The 27,922-nt window shown below is 52.4% G+C and overlaps 1 protein-coding gene across 5 annotated transcripts in view; it reads left to right on the top strand.

The window, feature by feature from the left end:
* The window catches only part of SLC39A11 (solute carrier family 39 member 11), a 97,880-nt gene that overhangs the window by 37,873 nt on the left and 32,085 nt on the right, over positions 1-27,922 (top strand). For all 5 annotated transcript variants that reach the window (XM_075111629.1, XM_075111631.1, XM_075111633.1 and 2 more), the window contains one exon: positions 16,677-16,847. In XM_075111629.1, the coding sequence (XP_074967730.1) occupies positions 16,677-16,847 (171 nt within the window). The remainder of the gene's footprint in view (positions 1-16,676; positions 16,848-27,922) is intronic.

Genomic DNA, 27,922 nt, shown 5'->3' on the forward strand with positions numbered 1-27,922 from the left:
GCTCCTGCCCACGGCCGTGCAGGGCGGTGATGTCGAGCCTGCCTCCGTGAAAGGTGGTGCCTGCTGTGGTCTGTGGTGTGCGTGCATCCACTTGCAGCTCTGCAGGGGTTGGTGGCCTCTTCCTGAACCAGCCCAGCGTGCATTTCTCCCCAGTGGACCCTAATCCTGGCTCTGTGCCACCACCCGAGACCCCGGGGCACTGGGAGACCCTGGGACACTGGGCACTGGTTCTTTGCTCCTGGCACTCGGGTGACCATGGGTTCAAACTGCTCCCTGGGGAACAGCGCTGGGGCCCCTGCCCCGGGCCAGGGTGGGTGGAGAGGTGGTGTCCAGGGTTGGAGTGGGAGATGCCGCATGGTTACAGGGTGACTTTTACATATTTGAAGGAAGAAGCTCTGCGAGGGGCAGAGGTAATGAGGGCTGCGCTCCCACGGCTCCTGCCTTGCACGGAGTCCCTGCTGCCTAATAGGACACAGGCTGTGATTGAAGCTTTGTCAGTTCCTGGACTTTTTGCAATGGCTCTATTTAATTTGAATTTTTCAGCATCTAAAGAGAGGGAGCTCCTGCTGGTGCCATTCCCAAGGAGGGAACCCTAACCACAGAGCATCCCCCTCCCTTCATCTGCCTGTTTCCTTGAAAGGGAGGTCTGAAGCAGCTGCCCTGCCTTCCCTGCTTCCAGTCTGCCTGATGCTGCCTGCTGCATCCCAAAGCCATTCAGCGATGCCCAGGGGACCCAGCTGAAATGTGCTTTGTGTCTGGGACACAGGGAGGGGGATGTGGGGCTGGGTGGGAGACCCTTGCCTGGCCTGGGGCAGGTCCATGCACCAGCGATCCTGGTCTGTGCTGCCTCCGGGAGACGTGCTGGATAAATAACCCCAATTAGAGAGTATCTTTCTGCCTTTCACATAGGCACTGCTGGACTGACATGGCTTTTGGCTTCAAGCTGAGCCTGTGTAATGGGTTAAGCTGCTTAGACATCCTGTCCATCACATAATGCCCTTCTAAGTGGGCTGCTGTAAATGAGGGCTTTATTTCATCCTGATATTGGGGGGCAAACAGCGTTCAGCCTGGCTGGGTGGGTTATTGTTGGGCCCGTGGTTGTTTTTTCCTTGCCTGCTTGGCACAGAAATAGGCTGTTCCTGGCTCGAGCAGGATCTGGAGAAGTAGTGCTGTCCTCCCCTTTGGAGGCTACACCGGGAGTTACTTCATCTGAGTTTGGATGCAGAATAGCTGCAGCATCTGAGCAGAAATCTCAAATTGGGCTTTCTCTCTCTCATTTTTCAGTAGGCTGTGAAAGCAGGAGGGTTGGTGGGGCTGGAACAGGCCCAGCACCCAGAGCAGGAGCCAAGCCTGGCAGCTGCCTGCGAGGGAGGTGTGATGAGAATGCGCTCGCCCAAACGTCCCCATCACCAGGGCCTGGGCTGGGGTGGTGGGGACTGATGGCAGCAGGGCAGGACCTGCTTCTGCCTGTGAAGGCATCGCAGCTGCTGCAGGGACGAAGGCGGCAGCGGGGTTTGGCACTCAGTTTCTTGGGAGCTTCGTAGAAAAAGGTCTTTTATTTTTCCTTCTTAAAGACTTGGTGGTTTCTCGTCTGTATTTGTTGTAAGCTTAAACTAAGTCTCTCTATTTTTTAAACTATGTTATCTGTAAGTCCCAAAGCTGGGGCATATTCATTGCCATCTGTGAGTCTCTATGTAACAGCAGCGTACGGGCCCCAGGCCCCAGTTTTGCCCTCCTGGGTGTGAGCCGAGCGGGTGATGCCCTCCGTGGCACGTGCTGCTCAACGATAACTCTGCCCTCAAGGGCATCTGGAGAGAGGAAGCGAAGCTGAGATTGATTCTCTTCAAAGCCCTGGGATGTATCTGTGGCAGCAGATGGTGCGAACTGCCTTAAAGTCAGTACGAAATAACACTGAATTCCCAATTACGTATAATGAAAATGGTGCTTATTTATTTAGCTATTTTACCGCCAGTGCGCGGCTCTCCTCTTTGTACGAGGGGCTCCGGCTGCGGGCTGCAGCGTGGTGCTTCCCCTGCAAGCGGGCAGTGGGAGTTTATGGCGTCTGCAAGTGATGCTCAGATTTCAAAATAATCAGTAAAATATTTTTTAGGCTCTTTCTGCCCGGGAGTCTCTCTCCAGCGTGCAAACGGGGACTGTCCCCTGGTATCCCACCCAGGAAGAGGCAATTTGTCAAATAACTTTTTTTTTTTTTTTCTGAAGTTGCACATCCAGGTGGACCTCGGCAGCTTTCCCTGAGCACGGTGATGTGGCCGATGCACTTGACTCTTAACATTTCATTAGCTGCAGCAGAGCCCTCAGCCTGCTCACAGTCGCAGCCCCTTGTTGGGCTCGGGGGTGTTGGCTGTGCCTGGGAAGGTGCGTTGCTGCTGGGTGCGAGAGCCCTGCAAAACATCCGTCATCTTATGCACTGTCAGTGTTTTGCTGGTTTGGTTCTGGGATTGGTCTTTGGGCAGAGCAGGAGCGGCCCCAGCAGCGCATCTCTGCGTCGTAGGCATCGGGCTCCCGCTGTGCAGGGATCAGGAATACCTTCAGCTGGAAGCAGGAGTTGTCTGGGAGGCTTAGTGCTGAGGGTTTTTCCATGAAAAGGCAGATAAAGGCTGTTTAAAATAATCCTTTATTGAAACACTGCAGGAAAATTTAAGAAATCGATTTTTTGTGTGTGTGTCTGTGCTTCCCAGCTGAATTCCCGCACCACAGTGGAACAAGGAGAGCTTAGCATCGTTCTGCCGGCTGAGTCATCCCTGTCTTCCCACCCCGCGCTGAGAGAGATCGATTTGCTTTGGATTCAAAGGAGAAAAACAGAACCCAGCTCCTTCCCATCAAAAACACTGATGGTGGTTCAGATCCCTTTTTTTGAAATTGATTTTTGAGAGGGATTTGCTGCCCTCCCCCAGCTCTGTTGAGCCGAGAGCAGCCCCTGGGAGACAGGGTCCTGTGGATCCTCTAAATGTTGAGGACCAGAGATCTGCTGGAGCATCTCCTCTGCCCTGTCCCCTCCAACTGCAGTGAGCTCAAGTGTGGTCGATGGTGAGGATGGTGATGGGCACAGCTTTGTGCTCTGCATGGCCGGGGCTGTGTGATAACCCTCTGTGGGGCCGGATGTGGTCAAAACCCTGGAAAATGGGCATGTCCTTGCTGCAAGGCTTGGAGCGAGCACAGGGGAGTCCTGGGCTACCTAAAATAGGAAAATTAGATTTTTGATAGTAGGCTAGATAGTGCTGTCACACAGAAGAAAGATTGAGATGCTTTTGTTAATGTGGGAAAGCGCCTCCTGCTCCTCTGGCAGGGCTCGGTTTAAACCCACTTTCTTCCCTTTGGGCATTGCCCTGCTGCAACAGGCGGGTTCCTCTGGAGTGGGAGAAGTGAAACCTCCTGCTCTCCACACCCGCTAACGAGCATCCCTTGGTTGTGGACCGGCTGTTGGGGTGGGAGTGTGCCCACGGGTGCCGTTGGGATCCAACCCCTCTGTGCCAGCACCACCGGGGGGTTCGGGGAGGGGATGCGACTGCGGGAGGGATGGTGTGTGGGGTCCCACCACCGGCGCCCCACGACAGCCGAGGCAGTGCGGTTCCTCTCCAGGCTGCCGGGCCAGGTCTCTTTGCATCCCTCAATCCACTTGAAATCTGCTTTGTTTGCCAAAATACTGTTGTTGTGCTGGAATTTGTTTCTCTGGATCAAGGGGATAGCTTGCGCGTGTGCGCGCGTGATGCCATCGGGATGTCACGCTCTGAAACTCGCCCTTCTCTGTGGCGTGGGCGAGCAGGAGATGATGGATTGTGCTCCTGAAAGCAGCCTGATGGCTTGGTTTTGCCAGGAGAATGGGCAAAAATCCAATCCACTTGTCCCTTTGATGGGAGCCAGGATTGATTTTTGTAAGTCTGGGGGCTGAGCTACTGAGAACAAAGGAGCACTTTATTAATTTTCCTCAGAAATTGATTATTCATTTTATTTTTCAGATTATGAAAATAGCCCCTTTTCCCAAGCATGTGTTCGGTCTGCCCGGCTGTGACAGTGATAGATCTAGGGGGATCAGTGCCTTTCCCTCACACCGGGCTGTGGCTGGTGGGGGACGAGGATGGGAACCCCAGATGTGACCTTCTAGATGTGGTTTTATTCTAGAGCACGTGTGAAGCCGCTGAACAGCGAATGCAACTCGCGACTTGGGAAACTCTCTCTAGGAACTGGCTTGCAAAGAGCTGGTGTGCGCTGGGGAAACGTCACCGTCTGCGGCTCGCTGGCGTGAGGGGCGATACCTGGTGCCACCCGTTAAGCTTGGGGGCAGCCTGGGGTTGGTACGTGGCTCTGCAGCTTGAGGGGATGGGGCTGAGAGGGGGCCAGATCCTGCCTGCCTTTCCGGAGGCGTAAATCGCCCTGCAGAGCAGCCGGCAGAGACGTGGAGGACGGCACCCCACGCACCAAAGCCCATGAAAGCTGCTTGGCATGGGCTGGCAGTGGAGGCCCCCGAGATGTTAGAATGGCTGAGGAGGGGTCTGTGGGTACCAGACCCCATGATGCAGAGCAGGTGAGGGAGGGCAAGGGGAAGGGCGAAGGCCCCCTGTGAGTCCCCTTTCCTTCTGGGAGGGATCTTGCTCAGACTATTACAGAGGCTGCAACTGGCTTCTGCACACCTGGATTTAAAAAGCTGTTGCTTTATAATTTCTCCTAAATATCCCCTGCCACAGGAAGCCTTGCCTGCAAAGGAAAGGTGATAATTTGGGAACGATGATGGTTGGAGAAGTGTTGGGTTTGGAGCAGGGCAGTTCCTGCCTCCACCTCCGTGCTGTCAGTGTTGCTCGGCTGTCATTACGGGCACCCCTGCGTTGTGCTGCTGCCATCTCTAGTTAAACCTCTGGGCCCTAATGCGTTTATTCACTGACTTTTATTTTCAAACAAATTTAGTTTGCAAAGAGAACTTCTCCAGTGGAAGCCACGGCGTCCTTTCTGAATAAAAAAGAGGAGCAGGTGACTTTGAATAATGGGTATTCTGGACTGAAAGAGTAAGAGGAATAATGGAGAGCAAAGATTGAGCAGCTCATCTTGCCTGTCTCTAGTTTGGTGTCTTGAAAGTGCTGTAAAGGGATGTCGTGGTAAAAAGCAGGCAGCAATAACCACTGTTCTGTTCTGCTCCCTGGGATGCCAACGGCTACGGCGGGGTTGTGTTTCCACTAATAGCTGCTCCTAGAGACTGTGCCAGCCTTAATTTCTGCTCTGTGGATTTCCGTACTTTCATTCAGCTCTAATTAAACAAAACTTGAAACAAAAATAGGCAGGAGAGAAGTGCACTGGGAAGATGGGCTTGGGGTATAACGTGGCAATAAGCAGTGGATTGAAAAGCAGGTGTGTGTGTGGAGGGGGGACGATGCCAGAGCGCCCGTGGGCAGGAGGCAGAGTTGGCTTACTTGCAGATGTGGCCCCGACGAGCCGGGGCGATGGTGGGACCCTGCCCTGACGGCAGCAGGCGGCTCCGCTGAGCCCGTGGTTGTGTGCCACCGCGCCAGGCTGCCTTGGGGCTGCTTGGAGGAGGGTCAGCCTGAGCCCTGTCCTCCCAGCTGCCCCTGTCGTGGCATGATTATCATCTGAGCCCTGATAAAATAGCTCCTGATAAAAATTCCTGTTTTCTTTTTAAGCAGGTAATGAGATTATTTTTTTTTCTTCCTTCAGAAATTCGCTGCATCTGATCTTGCTCAGATCAGAAGCTGTTCCCTGCCAAGGATCAGAGATCTGAACATAGCTCAGCCCTCTGAAATGAAGTGATTAAATTAACTCAAATGTGTAAAATTTCAGCATAAAATGATTCAGCGATGCATTTTATCTACTGGGAACTCTTTGAAGAGCTCATGGAAGTTAGCATGAATTAGTTTGCTTAAAAGGACCTAGTGCGTGTAATTACATTTAACATAGTGCTGTCGCTCTTGCCCAAGAAATTAATCTTCAAACACCGCAAACATCGAGCAGCGAGGTTATTGGCATTCCTCCTGTCCCCTGACATTAGGGAATCTCTGATGCCTGAGGGTCGAGCAGCGCCTTGGCTTTGCTGTTACTGTGGGTTGCCACCGTGTTCTTGGCTGATGCCATGCCACCTCTGTCGCTTGGGTTTTGGTCCTTCACCAGGAAGCAGCCTTGGCGGCACAGCTCACCACGAGGTCCTGTGCCTTACCGGGGAGATTTCCCAACAACTTCTGGGGCAGGAGCATGTGGTGATGGGGTTCAGTTGGTTCCCAGTGCTGGGATCGCCCTCCTGAGCGTCCCCCTCACACAGTGGGTCAGGCGAGGGACCTTCCTCCAGCAGACCCTGCTTCAAAGGCTGTGCCGTGGCCGTCTTCCTCTACATCCTCGTGGAAGAGGCTGCCATGGCATCAGTGTGGCTGCGAGCAGGGGTTTGGTGTCTGTGAGAGTGAATCCCTGCGGCTTTGGAGGAATAAAGTGCTGGTTTAATGCATCCAGCTGAGATTTCAAGGGGGTTGGTTTGTCTGGGCCAACTTTGGCCAACCTGTGCTGTTCCTTCCCTTTATTGCATTTCTCTTTCGCCTTTCCTTCTGAATGAAGAGCTGCATTACGGATTCATTTCCCCGTTCAAAAGTGTACCCAAATGCACGCTCTGGGATGATGGGGAGCTTTCCCAGGTGCAGGAATTACATGGCAGCTTGAAGGATCACCGGTGGTAAGAGATAAAGTGGGGCATGAAGAAATATCTGTGCATTGCGTATGTGCCTGTACATGGTTTCTCAGGCTGCTGTGGATAAATGATGGCGCGCAGAGGGCTGGAGCAGTAATTTCATGTGAGACTCAATGATGGATTGCTGGAGCAGCAGAGGAGAAGTTTGTGCCTTAGGATCAAAGTTTAGGGGGGGCAAAGGTGGTGCTCGTGAAGTCGGGGGGAGGCTGGGGAGGGAGCTGAAGTGGTGCAGTCCCAGCAAGGATGCTCTGAAGCAGTAGCTGGGAGTGTTGCAAGAAGGAGGTGCCCTCGGTCCCGGTAGGGCGCTGAAGGCGTGCTGGGTCTCTCTTCAGGCTGGGTTGTTACTGGTGTGATGTTTGAGTATCAGTCTCCCCTTTGCTTGGTAGTTGATGCTGTCTTTGGAAATGGGGTGGAAGGGGGACCCAGCGGGGCTGGTGCTGGCACAGGGGCAGGCTGGCACGCTCCAGCATCCTCCTGACTCCAAAATTCAGATGGATCCCAGCAATAATTGTGTGTCTGAGAGCAAGTGGTAGTCAGTCATGCTGAATTAAACAACCTTTTATGAAAGCTCCTGTGCACGCTTGGATAAATGAAGGTGCCTAATAGACAGTGAGTCATGACACTCTATTTATCTTCCTTGCTGAAAGCCTGGGCAGATGCAGGGACCTCTTTTATCTGCCAGAAACATTAGAAAATGCATTTGTTATGTACAGGGGGCTGGAGGGGTGAGGTCATGAGGCTGCAGTCACCTCAATGTGCAAATGGGCATCACAGGTGTCCTGCTCCCGTCCCTGCCACAACACCCGGCATGGTGGTGGGGTTGATGGCACTGGGCTTGGCTTGGGCACCCGGAGCCTGGGCAGCCTGTGCTCTCTGCTCAACCAGACTGAGCTTTTTGCTAGCAGTAAATGCTTTTTTTAAAAACACCCGTATTTTCACCATAGCTGGGCAACTGTGAGGAGCTCCTTGTTCAGCAGCTTTGTTCTCTGCATGCAGGCTTTCCAGGAGCTGGCTTTTCCCTGCTTTGGGGACTTACTCCTTAAAAGAAAACCTTTTCCCTTGGCAGTGTTGTTTCCAGCTCCTCTGTGATCCGGGCTGTCAGACCTGATCAGGGCAGAGGTGTGCGACCAGAGATCCCGCCTGCTCCCCTCTGCCTGGCTCAGAGCCTGCGGCACTCGCTGCCTCTGCCCTTACCTGTCTGTGAAGGGGATAGCAGTTATCCCATAAGAGGTGCTGTGCTTAATTACTTACAGTAATTAGAACCTCTTATGGAGGTGGCAGATAAGAGCAGCGTGCCTGCGTGGCGGCAGGGAGCAGCTGCTCCCTAACACCCATCTGCTTTTTACCATTGAGGCCCTTCTGTGATGCCTGAAATTCCTGCTGCAGCGGCACAAAGAGGATGAGGAAAACGAGGACATGGAGGAGTTTAGGAGGGGGACTAGCTCCCCTTGCTCGCTGCCAGCATGTGCGAGGGATTGCTTTGATTACATATGTGTGCTATGGGATGGGCACGCAGTGCTAGGGAGAGCAGTTGCACTGGCGGCTTCAGACCCAGGTACTGCCAGTAATCCTTTAAAACAGCCTTTAAAAAAAGAAAAAGATGAAGAATGGTAATGGTGGTGTCCTCAGAAGGCAGAGCGTGCTGTTGCTGTAATGCGGAGCAATGCGTGGGTGCTGCTGGGAGCGTGCCTGTGTCTGGCTCCGCTTCCCGAGGGCTGTGGCTGTTGATTTTGATGCAGTTTCTCTTCTGGGGTTTCCTCATGGTCAAAAAAGGAAGGAAAATGAGAGGCTGAGGAGAAGGGGATGGTGTACACCGATCCATGTGGGGAACGGTGCCGCCTGCCTCCCCTGGGCAGCCCCGGCTGCATTCTGTAGCTTTCAGATGAAGGAAGAAGGGTCCATACTGGGGTGGTCCTCCCTCTGCCCCCCGTGCCGGGGGTCTCTGCAGACCCTTGGGGATGCTCCCGCTGTCTGGCGGCGGCGGCGGGCACCGCGCACGAGCAGCGATGCCTTTGTGTTGCAGCAAGAGGTGGAGTCCAGGGTGGATTTTGCAGAGTGGAAGCGCCGATGGGACCCGTGTTCCACAGGGATGGAGCCCAACTGCCACGAAGCATTTGTTACATCTGCTTAAAGTCAATGGAGTATCGAGGGTTTATGGAGATGAGCGGAGCAGGGAAAGGGCTTGGGTTTGCAGAGTGAGAGACGTTAATAGTGTCACGCTTACTGCACAGGCAAGCATTTCTGTAAGGGGCTTGGATTGACTCTCAGGCCTTTGGGAATCTTAGAAATTTTCCAAGTAATTTTGATTTATCTCAGCCATCGGGGGAGAGAATTTAACATGCAATTATTTTCTGCACCTTGGGAAAGGATGTCAACTACTTGTGTTATCATTTTCTTTAGCAAAGGGTTCCCTCTTCCCTACCCCGCCCCCAGACAAGGGGTCAGACCAAGCTTGCTCAGCTCTCCTGGTTTTAACAGAGCAGCTATAATGCATAATACAGACTTCCAGCTGCAAACAAAGCAGGTATTGGCAATAACGAGAGTGGCGTGTGGTGTGGGGCTCGAAGGAGCCGAGAGGAATTTGGCAGTGTGTTGGGAGACGGGCCGGCTGCTGGCCACATGTGCGGCTGCTGCTTTGCTGTTACCTGCACTTAGGGGGTGCAGTTGTAATGGATATTGTAGAAACAGATGAGAGAGCCAGAGACATCATTGGGTGGAGGCTTTCAAAACAGAGTATTTGATGCTTTTCTTCTTTTGCCTTGTTCCCACACGCATCAACACCAAACAACTTTTCCAAACAACAAGCGAGCGGCAGTTAATCATATAGTTTAATAAGTCTGTTGTGCATCCGTGCTGGGCACTGTATCTCCTTCCCTTCTGCCACACTTTAGAGATGGGAGCTGACGAATTTTTATAAATTCATCTCTTGCAAGTTTAATCTGAAGGAAGAAACCCCAGAGTCCCTGGTGCGGGACTTGCATTGCTGTGAGAGCCCAGAGATCCCTCCCTCAGCTGCTGGCAGGTCCAGATCCCTTCTTGGTGAGGCAGAGTCTTGTTGCAAGAATTTGGTGGGGAAATCAAGGAGGAAAAGGTAGGAGGAGGATTTTGGAGCTGTGAATGATTTTCCTTCCAGCATCTTCAGCCAAGGGAGGCTCCAGGTTCCCGTGAGCAAGCTTGCTCTGGCATGGAGAAAGGAGATGTGGGGATGCTGCCCATGAGAGCCAGGGATACCGGCTCCCTCCAGCCCCCCTTGTACTCCTGTCCCCCAGCCCATCTCTCCCCACCCCGGGCACGCTGGAGCTCCCCAGTGCTGTGGGGCCAGGCTGGAGGGAGAGGTTTGCAGCTGAGTCGAGGCTAGAATGGGTCTCAGGCCACCTAAGAGGGGTTGCACGGGCTCCTCGCACAGAGACTGGCTGACAGGGATTTGCCCAGCCCCAGCCCGGGCTCAGCAGCCTGGTTGAGCACTTTTAGATTCAAGCATTTGAGAGCTGTAGGAAGAGAGAGGCAGGGCTAAAGCCAGGCCTAACTAGAGAGGAGAAGAAGGGCTCTAAAGCAGATGTGAAAAGCTAGAGAGCTACATAGCCTTTATTTTGAATTTGGGAGCTAAAGTAGCGCAGTAAAGAGGGTTTTTTTTGAGCACAGAGTAAATAGCGTATTTGTCTGTTTGTGTACCGCTTGTGAGCGCAATAAAGCTGGGCTCATGGCTAATGCAAACAGTTTTCATTAAGAAATAATAAAAAATAAAAAGCTATTTCACATGCTGATAAGAAGCCAGTTGTTTTTTTTTATTTCACCGGCAGTTTAAGCCATACTCAGAGCCATTTATCTTTTTCCAGTGCTGGCTGCAGAGGATATGAAAAATGCAGCAGGCTGCACATATGTAATTAAACTTTTGGCAAAATCTTTACCCTGCAGCTTTACTAAGAAATTCAATAATGATAAATTGAGTAGAATATATAGAGGACTTCTTGTGAACACGATTCAAAATAATGTATGTGGTGCAGATAATTATTTGCCACATAATTGTCTTGGCAACATTCTTGCAAGTACTCTTGTCTGATTGTGTCAGATATTCTTTAAAAAACACCCCTTGTTCTGCTCTTATCCCTACTCCAATTTGCTATTGAGGCTTTCCTGATTTCCAGCCAAGGCCACGTTTAGCCGTAATTATTGTTTTGTTCCCCTTAGCCTGCAGCATTTCAAGCTGGGAGCACTTTGGGTGCTGCATTTTGTATGACAGCCACACAAGTCCCCCTCCTGTGCTGTGTCCAACACTGAGCTGGTATCATCAGCCCACCGTAATTATGTCTGCCCCCCACAGCAATCTGAAAGCAAAATGTACCGCTTGACCCATGTGTGGTTTGTAGTCTCACTGCTATATGTGACACTACTGGGAAAATTATGCTGGGGTTGTCTCCCTGGCTTTGGTGTTGCTGCCTTTATCCTCTCCTAATGCATCGATAATTTGTATGAGAGGCGATTTTGTGTTCAAATTGTCCATCTAAACCACCCTCTGCACTTCCCCTGCATCTATTCTGTTTATTTCCCACAGATTTCCCCCATTTGCCACTGGCAGGAGCAGAGCTCCTCACCCCCGCAGGCACCATGGCATCCCCCGATCCTTTTTCACCTTAAAGGTGCTTCAAATATGCTTGTAAAAAGTCTAATTTTCATCAAAAAAATTTTCGGTAGTAGCAAGCAGACTACTTGGAAGTAAAATAAAATAATATTTTAAAAAAAGGTATCTAATAGAAATGATACCTGTGTGCTGGGACTCAATGGATACCTTAGCAGGTGGCAGGCTCATGTGAAGCGACGGAGCTGCCCTGGGCATTTGCTTTCATTAGTGAGAGCCGTGAAATGGATCTTTGCTGGTAATCTGATAATGGGGAGAGGATGCTGCCGAAATGCCATGGTAATTCTCAACGGACTGGGGATAGCTGAAACTTCCAGACCAGTTATCCCCAGGGTATTCAGCCCCCTGAGCTGGAAGGCAGGGATGGGGAGCAGAACAAACCCCCCCATATCCAGGAGGAAGAAGCAGTTTATGACCTGCTGCTCCACCTGGACACTCACAAGTCTGTGGGGCTGGATGGGATCCACCTGAGAGCACTGAGGGAGCTGGCGGAGGAGCTCGCCAAGCCACTCTCCTTCATTTACCAGCAGTCCTGGTAAATGGGAAGTCCCAGATGGCCTCCCATTTACCATGGGAGGTAAAGAGGAGGTCCCAGATGACTGGAGGCTTGCTGATGTGACGCCCATCTACAAGAAGGGCTGGAAGGAGGATCTGGGGAACTACAGGCCTGTCAGCCTGACCTCGGTACTGGGGAAGGTTATGGAGTGGTTTATCTTGAGGGACCCTACCAGGCACATGTGGGACAACCAGGGATCAGGCCCAGCCAGCATGGGTTCATGAAAGGCAGGTCCTGCCTGAGCAGCCTGATCTCCTCCTATGACCAGGTGACCTTCTATGGCAGGGTGACCTGCCTAGGGCATGAGGGAAAGGCTGTGGATGTCGTCTGCCTGGACTTCAGCAAAGCCTTTGACTCTGTCCACAGCATCCTCCCAGAGAAGCTGGCGGCTCATGGCTTGGACGGGTGTGCTCTTCACTGGGTAAAAACTGGCTGGCTGGCCGAGCCCGGAGAGTTGTGGTGAACGGAGCTGAATCCAGCTGGTGGCCAGTCATGAGCGGGGTTCCCCAGGGCTCAGTTTTGGGCCCCTCAGGACAAGAAGGACATTGAGGTGCTGGAGCGTGTCCAGAGAAGGGCAGCGGGGCTGGGGCAGGGTCTGGAGCACAAGTGTGCTGGGGGGCGGCTGAGGGAGCTGGGGGGGTTTAGCCTGGAGAAGAGGGGGCTGAGGGGAGCCCTTCTCGCTCTCTGCAGCTGCCTGAGAGGGGCTGGAGTGAGGGGGGGGTCGGTCTCTTCTCCCAAGGAACAAGCGATAGAGCAAGAGGAAATGGCCTCAAGTTGTGTTAGGGGAGGTTTAGATGGGATATTAGGAGAAATTCCTTTACTGAAAGAGGCACTGGAACAAGCTGCCCAGAGAGGTGGGGGAGTCACCATCCCTGGAGCAGTTCGAAAAACATGTAGATGTGGGCACTTCAGGGCATGGTTTAGGAGGCCTGGGGGTGTTGGGTTGGCAGTTGGATTTGATGATCCTAGAGGTCTTTTCCAACCTTAATGATTCTATGATTCCCTAGTTATGCCACACGAGGAGATGAAGGTCAGTGGTTGCATCCCTTGCTCCACTCCTTTGCGGAGCTGGGGAAGCCAAACGCCTGTGAGCTGAGTGGGATGGGTGCAGGCAGTGTGGATGTTCATATCTGATGCTTTCGGGCCTCTGGTTTCCACAGGTATGGGCAGCCCCGAGGCACAGCTGATTCCCTCTGTGGCATTCATAGTTCCTCTCCAGGACTTCCCCCCATGCTTGTGGCCAGGCGTTCAGCAAAGCACGCTTTTTCTCAATGAAAAGTCACGCACAAACAGGAGTCGGGGAGCTGAGACCAAAGCCTGGAAGAGGGAGCTGGCAAGGCTTCGCTTTGATGTTTAAACACCAGCAAAAGCCTTGCTCTGCCTTGCTGCAGGAGTCCTGGGGGACAGCACGGTTTTGTGGTGAACCCGTCAAATCCAGAGACAAGGGAAATAAGGTGGAGGTAGGGCTGGAGTAAGGCAACAAAAAGCCCAAAAATCCAACAGCTCCAAGCACCGGGAGTTTCCGTGCATGAGTGCGTCTTTGTGCTTGCCAGGATCAGTTTGGACAGCTGGGTCAGAGCCCAAAAGTTAGAGTTTTGGAAACTCCAATGACATTTGGTGTATCGGTTCTGTTAAGTGCCAAGAGAAAAGCAGCAGGGAGGTTTTGATTTTTTCCTTTTTTTTTTTTTTTTTTTTGGCTTGCTCTGCCTAAACCCTGGGGACAGAAACTGAGACATCTGGGGTTTCCACCCGTGGTTCTGCTGTGGATTTGCTGCCATGGCTCTGGGTGAGGTAGTCCTGCCTCCTGTGCCTGTCCGCTGCCCGGGAGCACATGGGCATCCGCCATGCTGCAATGATCAGATTGTCCCTGAGAAGTAAGCCCCTGGATTTACATTTTGTTTAGATTTTTCCCAGAGAAGATGAGGGTGACGTGGTCAAGGACTTGGCCAGAGCAGCGGTGTGGGGTGATGGTCGGCTCCTTGACGTGGCGTGTTTTTATGTCTGCTGCTGTGGCTGGAAGGAGAGGCTGGATCAATCCAGGGGAAGGAGGCAGGCTCCAGCCTGAGCCTGGTCTCAGGGTAGGGCTGGAGGAGGTGAGAAAGAGGTAAGGGAAGAGCTAAGATTGCAGAAGGTGTGGTGGACACAGGCTTATACTTGCTTGGAAGGCTCATGCTTCTCTTGAGTTAAAGAGCTGGCTTTGTTTTTAAGCACAATCTTAAAGTCAGAAATGCAAAGGGTAGACTGGACTAGGTCACATCGTGAGATAAGTGAAAAGAAAAAGGAAAAAAAAAGAAAATTACCAGTGATGGAGTATCCTGCTTGGCATTGGTAATGCTGTTCTTAGCTGGTGCTGTGAGAGATGAGAGCACAGAGGGGGTGCTACTGTACTGTCAGCAGGCAGCTTTTTGGCCTGATTTAAGAAAAAATAAGTCACTGACATTACATTCTGCATTTTCCCTGCATTCCCCCAGCAGATACCTGAAGCCTGCAAAATGTAAAGCTTCCCGGCAGTCAACGAAACCTCCACTTTCAGCATTCATCCTGCATTTGTACCACGGAAAAACTGCGTCAAGAGCCTACGCAGCCGTGGCTGGCGCGGCAGCGTGGTCGCTCATGGTTTTGTCAAACACTTTTTGCTTTCTGGTGCTCTGTCACTTGAATGGCAGTGCCTTTCTCTAAACATCATGTAAACTGTTTTTCCTCCTCACTGGAAAGCCCTTGACCCTGGAGGGGGATTCCTGCACCTCTCTGCATCCTCGCATCACCCTGGTTTTTGTGTCGGTGGCTCTGCAGCACGAGCAATCCCGGAGCCTGGGGCAGCACGAGGATGGTGCCGTGGTGCAAAGCCATGCCTGTTGTGCTGCGGTGATGGGGCTGCTGGCGGCGTGCTGGGTGTAAGTCTGTGGGTCAGCACTGGTGGCCGGGGCAGGGTCAGCTGAGGATAACGCTGTCTGTGGGGCCAGGGGGATGCGTGCCAAGCAATTAAAATAATCCAGTGGTCTGGCAGAAGAAGGGAATTTCATCTGTAAGTGGCTTTAGCCTTGGCTGTCCCTTTGCCAGGGGTCTGCTGCGCCAGCGCTCCTGCGGTGAATTGGACAAGCCACTCCGCTGGACCTGGTTGTCCTTGCTATTGCCTAAAAAAAATATTTATCTTTGTCCCTGCAGGCTAGAATGAAGCTTTGCCATCAAATGTTACTGCGCATTATTGACTGACTGGGCTAGGATTTGGGGACAGAAAGCGTCTGGCTCCACACGGCTAATGACAACGACAATGTTTATCTGCGCAGGATCTTGCTGTTTGCAGAGTGGCAGTGGTGATGGCCTTGCGGGGGAAAGCATGAGAGTTGTGGGTGTTGCGGCTTGCAGCCCTGGTGACGCCATGTGGGGATGCTCCCGTAGCATGGGAGGTGGCAGGAGGGAATCTGCCGGAGAGTCGTCTGGTCCCACTGCAGACAAGTGGGTTTTTAGTCTTTGCCCTGTGTTTTTGGTACCAAAACGTATTAAATTCTGTGGTTTTACTTTCTGTGTTGTTAAGGACCGTTTCGGGATGCCTTTACGTGTTCGTTTTTGTGTTACAGATGGCAAGATGTGAAGTGTTGCCGCTAGCGCTGCTTTCCCAAGGTGACCCCTTGTGTCAATTTGCATGAGCCCTCTTAGGCTGAGGTTCTGAACTGGTGCTGAAAACGCACGCTGCGCAACACGCCGCGAGGCGGTCGGGCATTGTCCGGCCTCCACACGGCGGGGGAAGCAATCGGCGTTCGGTCAAAACGGTTTCAGACAGCTCTTTAGACCGTGTCTGTGGAAAAAAAGCTCTTGGGGTGGGTGAGTCAATGGACAGGAGAGAGAATTATATAAATCCAGGGCAAGAGAATTATATCGTTTAAATGTCAAATCTTCTTTAATATGAAGCTGTAGCTGTTGCTGTGTGAGGTTAAGGAATTGGTGCTCCTTATTTCTTGGCTTCCCTTCACCTTTTCACACTGAAGGTGAACAGTGAGGGACTCGGTGTGCGTAGGCTTTATTACGGCACTGCCTGGTGCTTGTTCTACCCTTTACAGCCCTAACTGGGGCTTGGGTTTTAGTGGTGTGGTTTTAAATAACCGGTTGAAATAGAGTTGATAGTAATGGTCCTGCTGGGAGCAGAGGTCCAGGAGATACCTCTCAGTATCCGGTGACATCGTAGCAAATGACAGCGGCAAATCTTTTGATAGTGGAACAAATAGTCACTAAATGTGGCTCAGCACACTTGTTTCATGACAGGGCTGAAATCAAAATGAAGTGTTACAGGGTTCTCCTTCCTCAGCGAAGGCAATGGAAATAGAGACCTGCCAGGTTTGGGGCTGGCAGGGGGGGAGCTGTCTGGTCTCACTGTGGATCCCTGCGGCTGCTGCCTGGCAGCTCTGTCCTCATCATCCTCATCAGCCACCGGCCCCAGAGCTCACCCTGCCAGATCAGGACTTTGGGTTTGCAGGTGGGTGTGAGCCGGGGGGTGATGCTGGGGAGCCGTGTGGAGCCGGGAGCGGGTCCCCGGTGGATGAGGCAGAGGATGAACTTCTGCTTTGCCTCAGGGTCTCCCTGGCCCATGGGCTTTATGGTCTGCATGGGGGGAAACCCCCTACCCTAACCTGAAACGAAGGGGAAGGGGGGCCAACGCACACACCTTCAGCCCTGCTTTGGTTGGTGTATTTCCTTCTCTCTGCTTTTTCCTTCTGGGAGGGGAGGCAGGAGATGCCCAGCTGTCTGCCTGTCACCCTCTCGGCTGACCTGGCTGTTTTCTGTACCCCCAGACAAAGGTGAGAACGGGGAGCCCTATCAGAGGAGGAAGGGCACAGGGGCCGGCCTACCAGATGGCCCCCCAACGTTCCCCACGGCCAGGGACGGTGCCCCGACGGCCGGCAGCAGCAGCTGGAGGCGGATTATGCTGATGATCCTTGCCATAACCATCCACAACATCCCAGGTGAGTCCTGTCTGTCTGTCCATCCATCTCTGCTCATGGGCAGCCTCTTCCCAGGGTTGGTGCCATCCTGGGAGGAGCGTACAGGGCTGCTGCCTTCTCTCCCTTCTTTTTCTTGCTGCTCGCAGATCGCACTCACCGAGTGCGTGCCTGGGTGCCTTTTGACAAGATCTATCACATCAAATCTTGCTCTCTTGGTAGGGCTGAACCATGTAAGGTCTTGGCAGCAAAACTCACTATGAGGAGGAGGCTCGGGGGGAGCCCACGGGCTCGGGCTGCTGCTGCATCTTGAACATCTGCAGCCTCACTCGCTATTGCCAGCCTGTCGTGGGTGAAAGCTGTGAATCTGAGAGTATATTGAAGAAAGATGACACTATAAAAACAACAAATCCTGGTCTCTTTTTGTTTCTCTTCTGGTCTGTGTACCAGCAAGAGATGTATTTTAAAGCACCACTTCTCGCTCGCTACAACTACCTGAAAGGAGGCTGTAGTGAGGTGGGGGTTGGTCTCTTCTCCCAGGTCACTAGTGATAGAACAAGAGGAAATGGCTTCAAGCTCCATTAGGGGAGGTTTAGATTGGCTATTAGGAGAAATTTCTTTACTGAAAGAGTGGTCAGGCATTGGCACAGGCTGCCCAGAGAGGTGGTAGGGTTGCCATCCCTGGAGGTCTTTAAACGATGTGTAGACGTGGCACTTCAGGGCATGGTTTAGTGTTGGGTTGGCGGTTGGACTTGATGATCCTAGAGGTCTTTTCCAACCTTGATGTTTCTATGATTCTGTTCTATGCTTCTCTGCGGGAGCATGTACAGTTGGGGTTTTCTTAATCAAGGGATGGATTTTGCCAATAGATGGAAAACTGCAGAGCCCCAAGTCTTGGAGGGTTGTGTCCTGCCAGGGGCTGGGCTTTGAGACAACACAAAAAGTTGTGATAAAAAAGATACGAGGTAAATTTGTCGCAGTTGAGGACACTCTGCTGCTTTGCAATTCTTTGTGATGTTGAAAGTAATACAAAGCAACCCTTCCAAACACTTGCTTCCCTGGTTTCTTCTCCCCTTCCCCCTCCTCTCCTTCCCCTCCCCTTTTCTTTCTCCCTTCCCAGCTCAGTCTCTGCCTGTCTCAGGTTGTAGCCTGGATGGTGGGGGGGGTGGTGGGGGAACAGGGAAAGGCTTTTCTCCATAACTTGGATCTGTAAACTTGCGGAAGGATGAGTGCCTTTGGAAGAGCCGTGCTTTCCGAGCTGGCAAGAACGCGTGGCTTGTTGGCAAGGAGGCGGCTATTGTCAGCCGTGAGAGCTGCTGCAGCACGGGGCTTGCTTCAACTGTCAGAGCTGGGGAGGGGGAGCTGCCTTGCATTGTCACGTGTGCTTTTTGATTTCGAGAGTGACTTTTATCCGATTCCAGGGCATTCGTCTTAAATTCCATCACTGGTTGGGCTTCCTGGGTGAGACGGCTCCGTTATGGGTCTGTAGTCACAGATCCTGTATTCCTCCCCCTGCAAGGGAACCCCAGGATTGAATGGCAGGGAAAAAATCAAAGCAAACACGCAGTGGGCTGTCTCAGCATTGGAGTTGGGCTGTGCGTGGGTGTTCTCCGTGAGCACTCGTGAGCTGCCGTCCCTTCCAGCCTCGCTGTCACTTGCTTGTCTCTGGGCAGTGATTGCTTGCTTCTAGCTGGTCATTGGTTCCCAGTGCCCTTGGGTGCTCCTGCTCCCGTGGATTTTGCTCTTTGTATACCTTTTTTTTTTCTTTCTTTTTTTAAAATTATAGGTAGATAACTCAGATGCTTTAGTTCAGCTCCATGTATTTGCCAGGGGAGGCAGATGCCTGACAGACAAGGCAAGTAGGGAGCTTTAAATTAGCCACACATGCAAAAAAGCAGGAAGCATTTGCACTGAGTGAACTGTAATTGGACTTTATTCTTCAAACGAAGTGTCAGGAAGCCAGGGTGAAGAGCTGGGCAGTGTGTGCATTTCGCTCCTCGGGCTGTGTTGGCTGGGGACTCCTGTCTCTGTCACCAGCAAAAAAAGGAAGTTTTGTAGAGGAGTGAACAAAGTGTCACCTGTAGCAATAGGTTAATGGCAATGCAGCCTTGGCTGCCGCAGAGCCACTGGTCTAACCTTTCATTGCTTCTGCAAGAGCACAAAGCCACTCTTGGGAGACTCAGAAATTCTCTCTTGCATCTTAAAGGTCACAATATTAAAGCTTAATATCCAGAGAGGTGTGTGAGTGGTGGCCTGTGGGTGGTTCTGCTGCTCAGCCCCTGGCCAGAGGCTCGGCTCGGCTCAGCGGGGGTCTCTAGGTCGTGGTGGGGTGTCTGTCCCTGCCAAGCCCTGTCCCCAAAGTCCCCCTCCTGCTCTTTTGCAGCTGGGGTGTGCCTTTCCAGCAGCCCCACAGCGCTGTTATGGGGCTGGGTGGGTGACAGTGGCTGCTTGTGCTCGGTGGGGCCGCTCACCGATGGCAAAGCCCTGTACCAACGTCATTGTTTCAACAGGGATTTGCCCAAAGTGATCCAGAGTTTTCAAGTCGCAGAAGTTGGATTTGAGCCCGTGCCTGCCATCGTGCTCCCCAGAGCCCTGCCTGCAGGTCATAGGATGCCAGCACCGATTTCGCACTAATAAATAATTCAGATTGTGATTAAGACAGGAGCTTGTGGCCTGCCCTGCTCATTACCAGGGTCTCTGGTCTCTCTTGCATGAGGCAGTTGCTGGTCCAGCCTCTCGGTGAGCAGCGGGATGGGGCTCAGCTTGGCTTTTGCCGAAGTCCTTTTGCTTTCCCAGCAAAGTCTCAGCACCGCCAGTGGTACTTCTCTGATCCACTGCGGCCCCTGCCTGCGGCGCGGGGTTTGGAAACACTGTAATGCTCTACCTCAATTATCATCCCTGCGAGCGGAAAGGCTGACGCTATAATTAGCGCAGACTCCTGCAGCATAATGACACCTCGGTTAGCGTGTGGGGCGGCAGCGCCTGTGCCGGGGAGGAGGCAGGAGGTGCTGAGCTCCGAAGTTGGGGATGCTCAGTGCCTCGGCGCGGCTGCCAGATGCAGGCTGCCGGCTCTCTTGGCCCCTGGGCTTGCAAATGACTCGGTGCTCCCTTTGGCAGCAGCACAAGGCTCTTACCACGTCTGGTGCTTGCTCTGTTTCCCCACAAGCCCAGTGCAGTTGCAGGAAGCCTGTCATCAGAGGTTGTCCAGGTGGTTCCCAAAGGTTTTCTGTCCTACCCTTGTCTTCATAACGCTTCATAAAACCTCACGTGCCTCGGAGGGGGGGGATGTTGCAGCAAGGCGGGTGCAGCTGGGAGGGGACTGCTCCTGTCCATTCTCACCTTGCTGGACCTCTGGTCTGCCCAAGTGCCTCTGATGGGCTGGAGCTGGTCTTGCTCCTCTGAAACCTGTTGTGTTTCACAGCCAAGTCCAAACTCTACCAAGTCCCTGCATTCAGTGGTTAAAACCCTCGCAAGGACTATGTCTGGCCCTGTTCTGCTCAGCTGCTCATGGGGAATGGGTTCCCTCTTATTACTGCCAGCAGAGAACAGTTTTATTTACTCTGAGCCCCATTTAGGGATGAACATGCTTCGGTCTTGGCAACACATCTGTCTTTGGTTTCAGGCAAATGTGCTGGAAGCCATTTAATGTGCGGGTGAGATAATTGAATGTAAAGACCAGCCTCTTGCATTTAGTTTGTATTTAGTGGGCTCTGTCGGCAAGCAAAAGGTTTGTTAATTTGTTCCAAAGCTGGAACTGACAATGTAAAGAATAAATTGATAAAGACAGGAGATGCCAAACTGCAGACTATTCCTGCTAATTAATATTCATATATGCTGGGTTTAGTGGAACATTAATTATGTATTTAATCAAGCCCTGTTTATTCTGGTTTATCTTTGTACCTTGGGTGGCTGTTATGCTGAAGACTTCACATTAATTAAAATGTTACTGGTGTATTACAAATAACAATTAGCGAGGTGTGAGTTGAACCGCCTTTCTCTTTGCGCTCATTTAGAAGGGGGGAGGAGAGCCCGGTAGGATGGAGCTCGTGGGGCTGCTGCTGGCTCCCCATGGAGCTCCTGGAGGGGTCTGCTCTGCTCTGAGCCGGGCCGTGGTGGTGTGTGGGCAGGGATGTCCCTGGTGCGTGAGATCGGGGGGTCCTCCAGGATGGAGATGCTGCAGCAGCCCCTAATACTCGCACCGCTCTGGGTGTGATGGAGGACAGGACCAAGGCCATGTTCTGCAGCCATCTTCATGCCCCAGGGCTCTCCCTGGAGTCACGGTGCTCACAGGGGTGTCACGGGGCTCTGTGCCTGCCTGGGACCCTTGGTGGCTTAACCAGAGCCTGAGTCGCTTCCTGGTGGATGCCTGTACACGGCAGCGGGGTGGGGAAGGGCTTTCCTCTGTCGGGTTGTGGTGATGCCCTGCCTTGCCTTCCTCCGGCAGTTGGGAAACGCGTTTCTCTTCCACAAAAGCGGCTCAGCTGATGGCAGGCACCTGGCTAGGATCCCACTTGCTGCGGGGTCCGTGATGCCCCATCCCTCCATCACCCTACCGAACATCCCCCCCAGCGCACCCTCCTCTGCTGCCACTTGCTCCCAGGGCAGGCGGCGGAGCTGATGCCGGGGCCGGCTGCTGGCAGGCATGAGGTGATGCTTCCAGCCACCCTTATGTTGCCAAGGAAACCTGACTTTTCCTTTTTCTTTGCAATGTGGTGGGCAGAGCAGGGCAGCCCCAGACCCCGGCGCGCGCCGCCAGCCCATCCCCAGGAGCTGCATGCAGAGCTGGAGTCATCCGCTTTGCTCCAACCCTTTCCTTCCTGCAAGAAAATATCTTGCTTTTCCGTATTCAGTCCTATCACTCTGTGTTTGCTCCCCGATCCGATTTCTGCAATGTTTCTGCCTCAGGTGTCACTGGTAAGCGGAGGTGTCTGGGACGGAGCAAATGGGGCAGAGCAGCTGTGCTGCAGCACGCACAGAGCTGCTGGGTCATGGGGTGAGGCGGCACTCATGTCCCCTGTTCACCCCCAAACCTCACATGGCTCCACCTGAGGCTTTGTCTCCAGTTCCCGTTGCCAGAAACCCATTAGCAAACTGGATTTTTTAATTTTTTTTTTTTTAACGTGAGGGAACAAAGGAGCAGGACAGAGTGCGTGGGCTAAATGTGGAACAAACTTACCCTCGGCAGCGAAGGTGCTGTGGGGAGGAGGGAGGGATGGTGGGATATCGCTATGGGCAGGAGGCAAAAGATTTTAACTGGAGAAACTTTTAGATGGTGACATCTATGGGAAGGACAAATGAGTCTCCTGGGAAGCTGTACGGGGTCGGGGGGAAGGTCCCCGCACCCCCAGGTGACAGCATTCACGTTCATCCCCCTTGGGACTGCACCTGGAGATGGCAGAAAGAGGCACCCGGCTGCACCACGCTTTGGCACCAGTACCGTACTTCGGCACACAGCAGTGTTTTTTGGGATCTTCCTTCTTTACTTGTCCAGGAGGGAGAGATTTAGCCCCAAAACTTGTAGGTTGGGTTCTGGCCAACGCTTGGAGAGGGGGGAAGGTATAGGCTGGGCCTGGTGCGGAGGAGAGGGTGTAGGTTTTACAGTGCTGGTGCCCTGCTTGTGTCCCCATCACTGGGGATGCCACTGTCAATGTTTCTGGGTGTCCTCACGTCAAGGCACGACAGTGTCCTTTACTTACAGTGGCAGTTCCTCGTGCTGGTGATCGATTTAGGCCAGACACCTCCTGCCCGTCCCTGTGGCAGCTCTGTGGCACCTCTCCATCCCTAAGGAAGGGGCAGACTCTGGCAGCAAGTGCTGCTGCCGCTTTGTTTTATCCTGAGGAAACGGGGGTAGAAGGGAAGTCTGTACCAAAGGATGGTAAATGTCAAGTTGATTTGAAACACGCTTGTTTGCAGCTTTGCATAGGAAGGAGAATGGTTTGGCTGAGTGCCCTTGGGCCAGATCGTGTGAGACCTGCCTGCTGCCTTCTGCACGGTGGGATTTGGCGGGGGACAGCCCCGGGATTGAGAACTGCCCACTTAGGTACAGGAGCTGCCAGGAAGCTTGCTTTTCTTTATGGCTTCTCACAGTTTTAACCAGTTTTAATGTCCTTTCATATGTCTCCTGCTTTATGACTGTCTGGGGGAGAGGAGCAGGCGGCGGGTGTTGGTTCTGCATGCTGGCCAATGGGTATTTTCCTGCAGGCAGCTCGCACTGCAAATGGGGGCTGAATCCCTGAGCTGCCATCACCCCACACCGCTGGCTGGGATCCAGCCGGCTGCAGCTGGAGGAAGCTGGTGGGGACCCCAGCGTTGTCACCCCTTGGCCCAGTCCCCTGCTGTAGACATCTCGAGTGGCGGACAGCGGTTGAGTCCCAACCATTTTTCCTTGTCTGGCCTGTCTGCACATCTGCCAACACCAGCTCCTGGCATCGAGGGCTGCTGGGGTGCAATGTAGGTGTACAATGTGCTTCTTGGTTGTCAGCTGGTGGAGACGAGTCCAAAACAATAGGATATCTTCCCACCGGTGAGGAGGGAGCTGCCTGGTGAGGTTTGTACCTAAACCGTGGGATGGTTTGACATCTCCCAGCTGAGCTCCCTGCAGTGGTGGTGTCTTACTGCTGCGCAGCAGAGGTTGAATCCAGGTTTGACGCGTTCTGCTGGCGGGTGCGAGGTGGGATGCTGGAGGCTGGAGCTTTTTAAACCTTAAAGCAAGGCAGCAAGGTTCAGCCAGAGCTTGTCCATCAGACCCAAACCAGAGCTGGTGTTTTCTGTGGTGGAGCTGGTCGTCAGATGATAGTGAATTTGAGGATGCAAAGGGGTTGCCTGTTGCCGAAGAGGAGGATATATGTTATTAGCAAAACATTGATTGAATTCACTCTCTTGGGACAGGCACTCCCATGCACTCAGCCTCCTGAGAAAAGGCTGGGGCAATGAGTGGGCTATTGAATCTCAACTATAAAGAAAAGTGATTATTTATATGAATATTCTCAGAGATCCATTAATGGTTAATAACATTCATTTTGCATGATGGGTTTTTTTTGTTGGTCTATTGAAATTGAAACTATTTTATAATTGTTGACTTGAATATGCGTTTGGAACCCACTGGGGTTCGCAGAGCCTGAGAACAGGAGCCATTTAGCTGCAGCGATTAATCTGTGTCTCATCTCCGTGATGCCTCTTTCTGAAATTGCAGCAGACCTCCTTCCACTGTCACGTCTGCTGGTTACATCGCTCTTAATGGTTATTCTTGGGCACTCTTGGAGCACCTTTGATTTCTACTGAAAGGCATTATTTTTAGTAAGAAAAAGGAGAAGATTCCTCTGCAGCTTGCATTTCAGAGAAGAGGGTGAAAAGAAAGATGTGGGTAAGGGGAAGTGTCCACATATATGGTGAGCACGTTGTGCAGCAATTCGATGGAGTTCAAGTGTTGCGGAAGGTCAAGGGGAGCAGAGGAGAGTGGTGGCCCTGGGACTGGCTCAGCCTGGGATCGGGACTCAGAAGGATGGAAAGATGCACATTTGAACAGTCATGAATTTTTCACAGTGTTTTCAGCTCTAAGGGAGAAAAAGCAGCCTGGGATGTGGCTTTCCGAGGCTGCTGCCCATCGCATCTCCGATTTGATTTCCAGAGGGACCCTTCGGGCGCGGATGCGTCAGTGGTCGAGCGGTTGTTGTTTGCAATGGTGTTGTGATGTGATGGCCCTGCGAGCGGCCAGGGGGAGAGGAGAAAGGTCAGATCAGATGCAGACCGTGAAGGCAGCGCTGGGTGTTCAGTGCTAACTGGAGTGTTTCGCACGGCAGTGACTCATGTGGGATCAGGAGGAGCACGGCCGCACGCACGCACTCGCTCTGGGAAAGGTTGCTTTAACCTTTCGTTAAACCTCCCATGAATTGTCGCCTCATCAGCGTGTATTTTGACATTTTCGTCTATTAAGCACGTTGATGGATTGAAACGACTTGCTCAAAGTCATTAAGCTTCTGTGTGAGGAGATGGAAAGTGTGGGGAGGCAGCTGGGCCAGGGTGAAGGATGTGGGGGGCAGCCCCAGCCACGGGCGATGCTCTCAGCAGCTGCGGGACAGCACCGACCTGCTCCTCTGCTCAAAGGCAAGATGCCACCAGCGAAAACCTGATCCTGTAAACGTGGAGGCTAAAAAGAAATCCTTCCGTGGGCACAACAGGGTTCTCCTGGGTGCCTGTGCACCCGTGCATCGCTGTTTCCCTGTCCTCTGCGTGCACCGAAGGTGTGGGTGCCCCTCTGCAGAGGAGGGCTGGGTCACTGCTGGGGACGGAAGGGCCCTGGCCCTGGACTCTGGGTTGCTTTTGGCTCCCTTGGGACTTCTCCTTGCTCCTCCTGCGCAGAGGCAGAGGCTTCGGGTCTGGGGTGCCTCGGGAAACGGTGCATGAATAACAGCCTGATGTAAATGTAATTTCATGTATTACGTGGGCACGGCGCTAGCACCATTGAAAAGGGGGAGAGCGTGGGCAGGGGGGCGAGGGTTGTGGGGTCTCTAATGCCTCACTGACAGCAGCTCGTATTTCAAAAACTAATTTGTAGGCAGACACCTGGAAAGCCAGTGGAGAACTGATAATGTACATTTATCTCTGCGGGATCATTTTGAGTTGGCGATCGGTGTTTTGTAAGCGGTAACAGCCACAAAGGTGACAAAAGCCAATTAAATACAGTATTTTCACCAGCTGGAATGAAAGTCCGCTGAAATATGCATGTGGAAGCTCCTTTTCTTTCTTATCCCCATCAGATCTCACAGGTCTGTTGCATTAAACATTAGTGAGCAGTGGCCTGAGAAATCATTTGCATGCTAGAAATGAAACATTAAATATCTGTGATGGATTCAGGTTTTGTGGTGTCGGGGAGAGCCTGTTTCCAGCGCGGGTTGGTCCCTGCTTTTAGGGTAGTTCTGGTTTGTTAATTTGGGAAAGAGTTTTCGTTTTTCCAAGGAAGCATTTCCATGATGAAGGAGCTTCGGGATGTTGGGCAGTTACTTTAATTCTTTAAAATGAGGTACCTCTGGTGTAAGCAGTGGCTTTATGTTGCCTCAGCTCCTGTTTAGCCATTGCAGCTCGATGGATTGAAATGACGATTTGCTCCATGTTGTGCTTTGGTGAAAGAGGGAGAAAAGTGGAACAGGATGGGATGTAGATGGTCTGGCTCCTGCGGGGTAAACCAGGAGGTGGTACTAGGGGAATTGCCTCATACTACCCAAATTCCACCTTGTTTAAGGCCGTGGACTTCTCAAGTTGGTTTTTCCCCGATTCCGTTGCCATGAGTCGCCCAGAGTCACCTTGTGTCACATCTTACCAGGTTTGCTCTGAGCAGCTCAGCCTCACTGGTCCCCTCCTTGTTTCGACCCCAAGCAAACCCCTTCAGCTTGGCAGGCTGCATACAGGTGGGTTCACTGGTGTGAATGCCCAATTCTGGAGGCTTTTTTCAGACAAAGCTCCTGTGAAATTGCCTGGGCCCCCCCACTCCCCAGGGTAAGGCATTTGGTAGCCCATTGAGGCTTAAAATCCCCTTTTAATGGTATTTTAACTCCATGGTGCCGCACACAGCAATATGGTTTGGCTTTCTTTGTGTCCGTTCTGCTGTTAAGCACCAGTGAGGTGGGGATTTTGGCTGTTTGCTTTTCCAGGTGATGGCTGGCTCGACCCTGTCATCGTCCGCTGTTTTTCATCACCTCTTGCATAACCTTGATGGGACCCATCCATGAACCCCTGGAAAACACGGAGGCAAAGCTGCACCATTAGTTTTTATCTTTCAAAATCAAAGCGGCAGAATTTGAGCTGCCTGGGCTTGTCAGAAGCTTTTGAGATGTTTCACCTTCTTTCAGCTTAGCGTATGTGTGTCACAGGCCTCAGCCACTGCTGAATCAGTGCTTTATTAATACCTCTAATGGGTAAACTCCTGAGTCACTTATAGAGCTGTTCCTGGAGCAGGAGAGAGGAGCTGAGCTAACATGCGATGCTGAAGCAGGCCTGTGGTGGCTTTCCTGCAATTCCCTATCCAGAAAGGCAATTTCTCTCCATTTCCTCCATTTTCAAACCGCCTGGCTTTGCTGTGGTTTCCTACTGCCGCCATCCCCGCAAACCTTTATCAGGTTTCTCCCACACGCACCTTTTTTTTTCCCCCCCCACAAATGTGGGATTACTGGAGCAGGCGCTGCAGGGCTTCCCATCGGTACCAGCTGGGCCAGAGCTGGCGGCTCTCTGCACGATGTGCCCAGCCACGCTCACACGTTTTATTTGTTTGCTCCCTCAGGGGCATTACGGTGTAAGATAGCACCGAAACGGGTTTATTTCTCCTATTGCTTTTTTCACAGCCAGCATTTCGGAGGGGTGGCGTGGTGGGGTTCTGCTCGCTGCCTGCATGTGCCTATGGTTGCAAATAGTCGTGAGAATAATGATTGCCCGGGACTGCTTTGTCTGAGCAGATTAATCCAGCTGGTGCCTTGGGTTTTGTTTCCTCTGTACTGTCACCGTCTGTTGGCAGGGTCAGGATGGGAGCGCTATGTGAGCTGCAGCGTGCAAATCCGCAGGGGAAAGGGGACCAGGCCATTTCCCCCTCCCGCCATACATCCCTCAAACAAAAGCTCTTGTTCATCGGGAGCCTGGGGGAGGAGAGGGGACGAGTGAATAATTCACAATGCAAATAATAATACATGCCACTATAAACTGCAAATTAATAATTTAAATTTTGTCTTTGTGTTCTGCTGAAGGGATTTTTGGTTAGGGGTAATAATTAGGAGTGATCTGGCCTTGTTAGTTGGTTTCTTCTGCAGGGCCACAGAGAAGGCGTAAACCACATTGAAATCCTGCTTGGCCAGTGTGACTTTATCACGGCTCCTGTTGGCGTTGGGATTTCCACAGACAGCTTGTACGTGTGGCTGAAGGGCTGCCTGCAGGTCAAGCACGCTGTCACCGCTTAATAGTAATTCATGACAATGTAGTGCTTGAGGGACTTCTGCGCGTTTGCTCCGTCAACACCGCAATCTGTTGCTGCTCCCTGGATCCTCTTTACGTGCACGCTTAGGGGACAAGGACTTCTCCACGGTTATCTCCCACCATGACAAACCTGCCTAAGCCCA

Source organism: Phalacrocorax aristotelis, chromosome 16, assembly GCF_949628215.1.
Source record: "Phalacrocorax aristotelis chromosome 16, bGulAri2.1, whole genome shotgun sequence".
Taxonomy (NCBI): domain Eukaryota; kingdom Metazoa; phylum Chordata; class Aves; order Suliformes; family Phalacrocoracidae; genus Phalacrocorax; species Phalacrocorax aristotelis.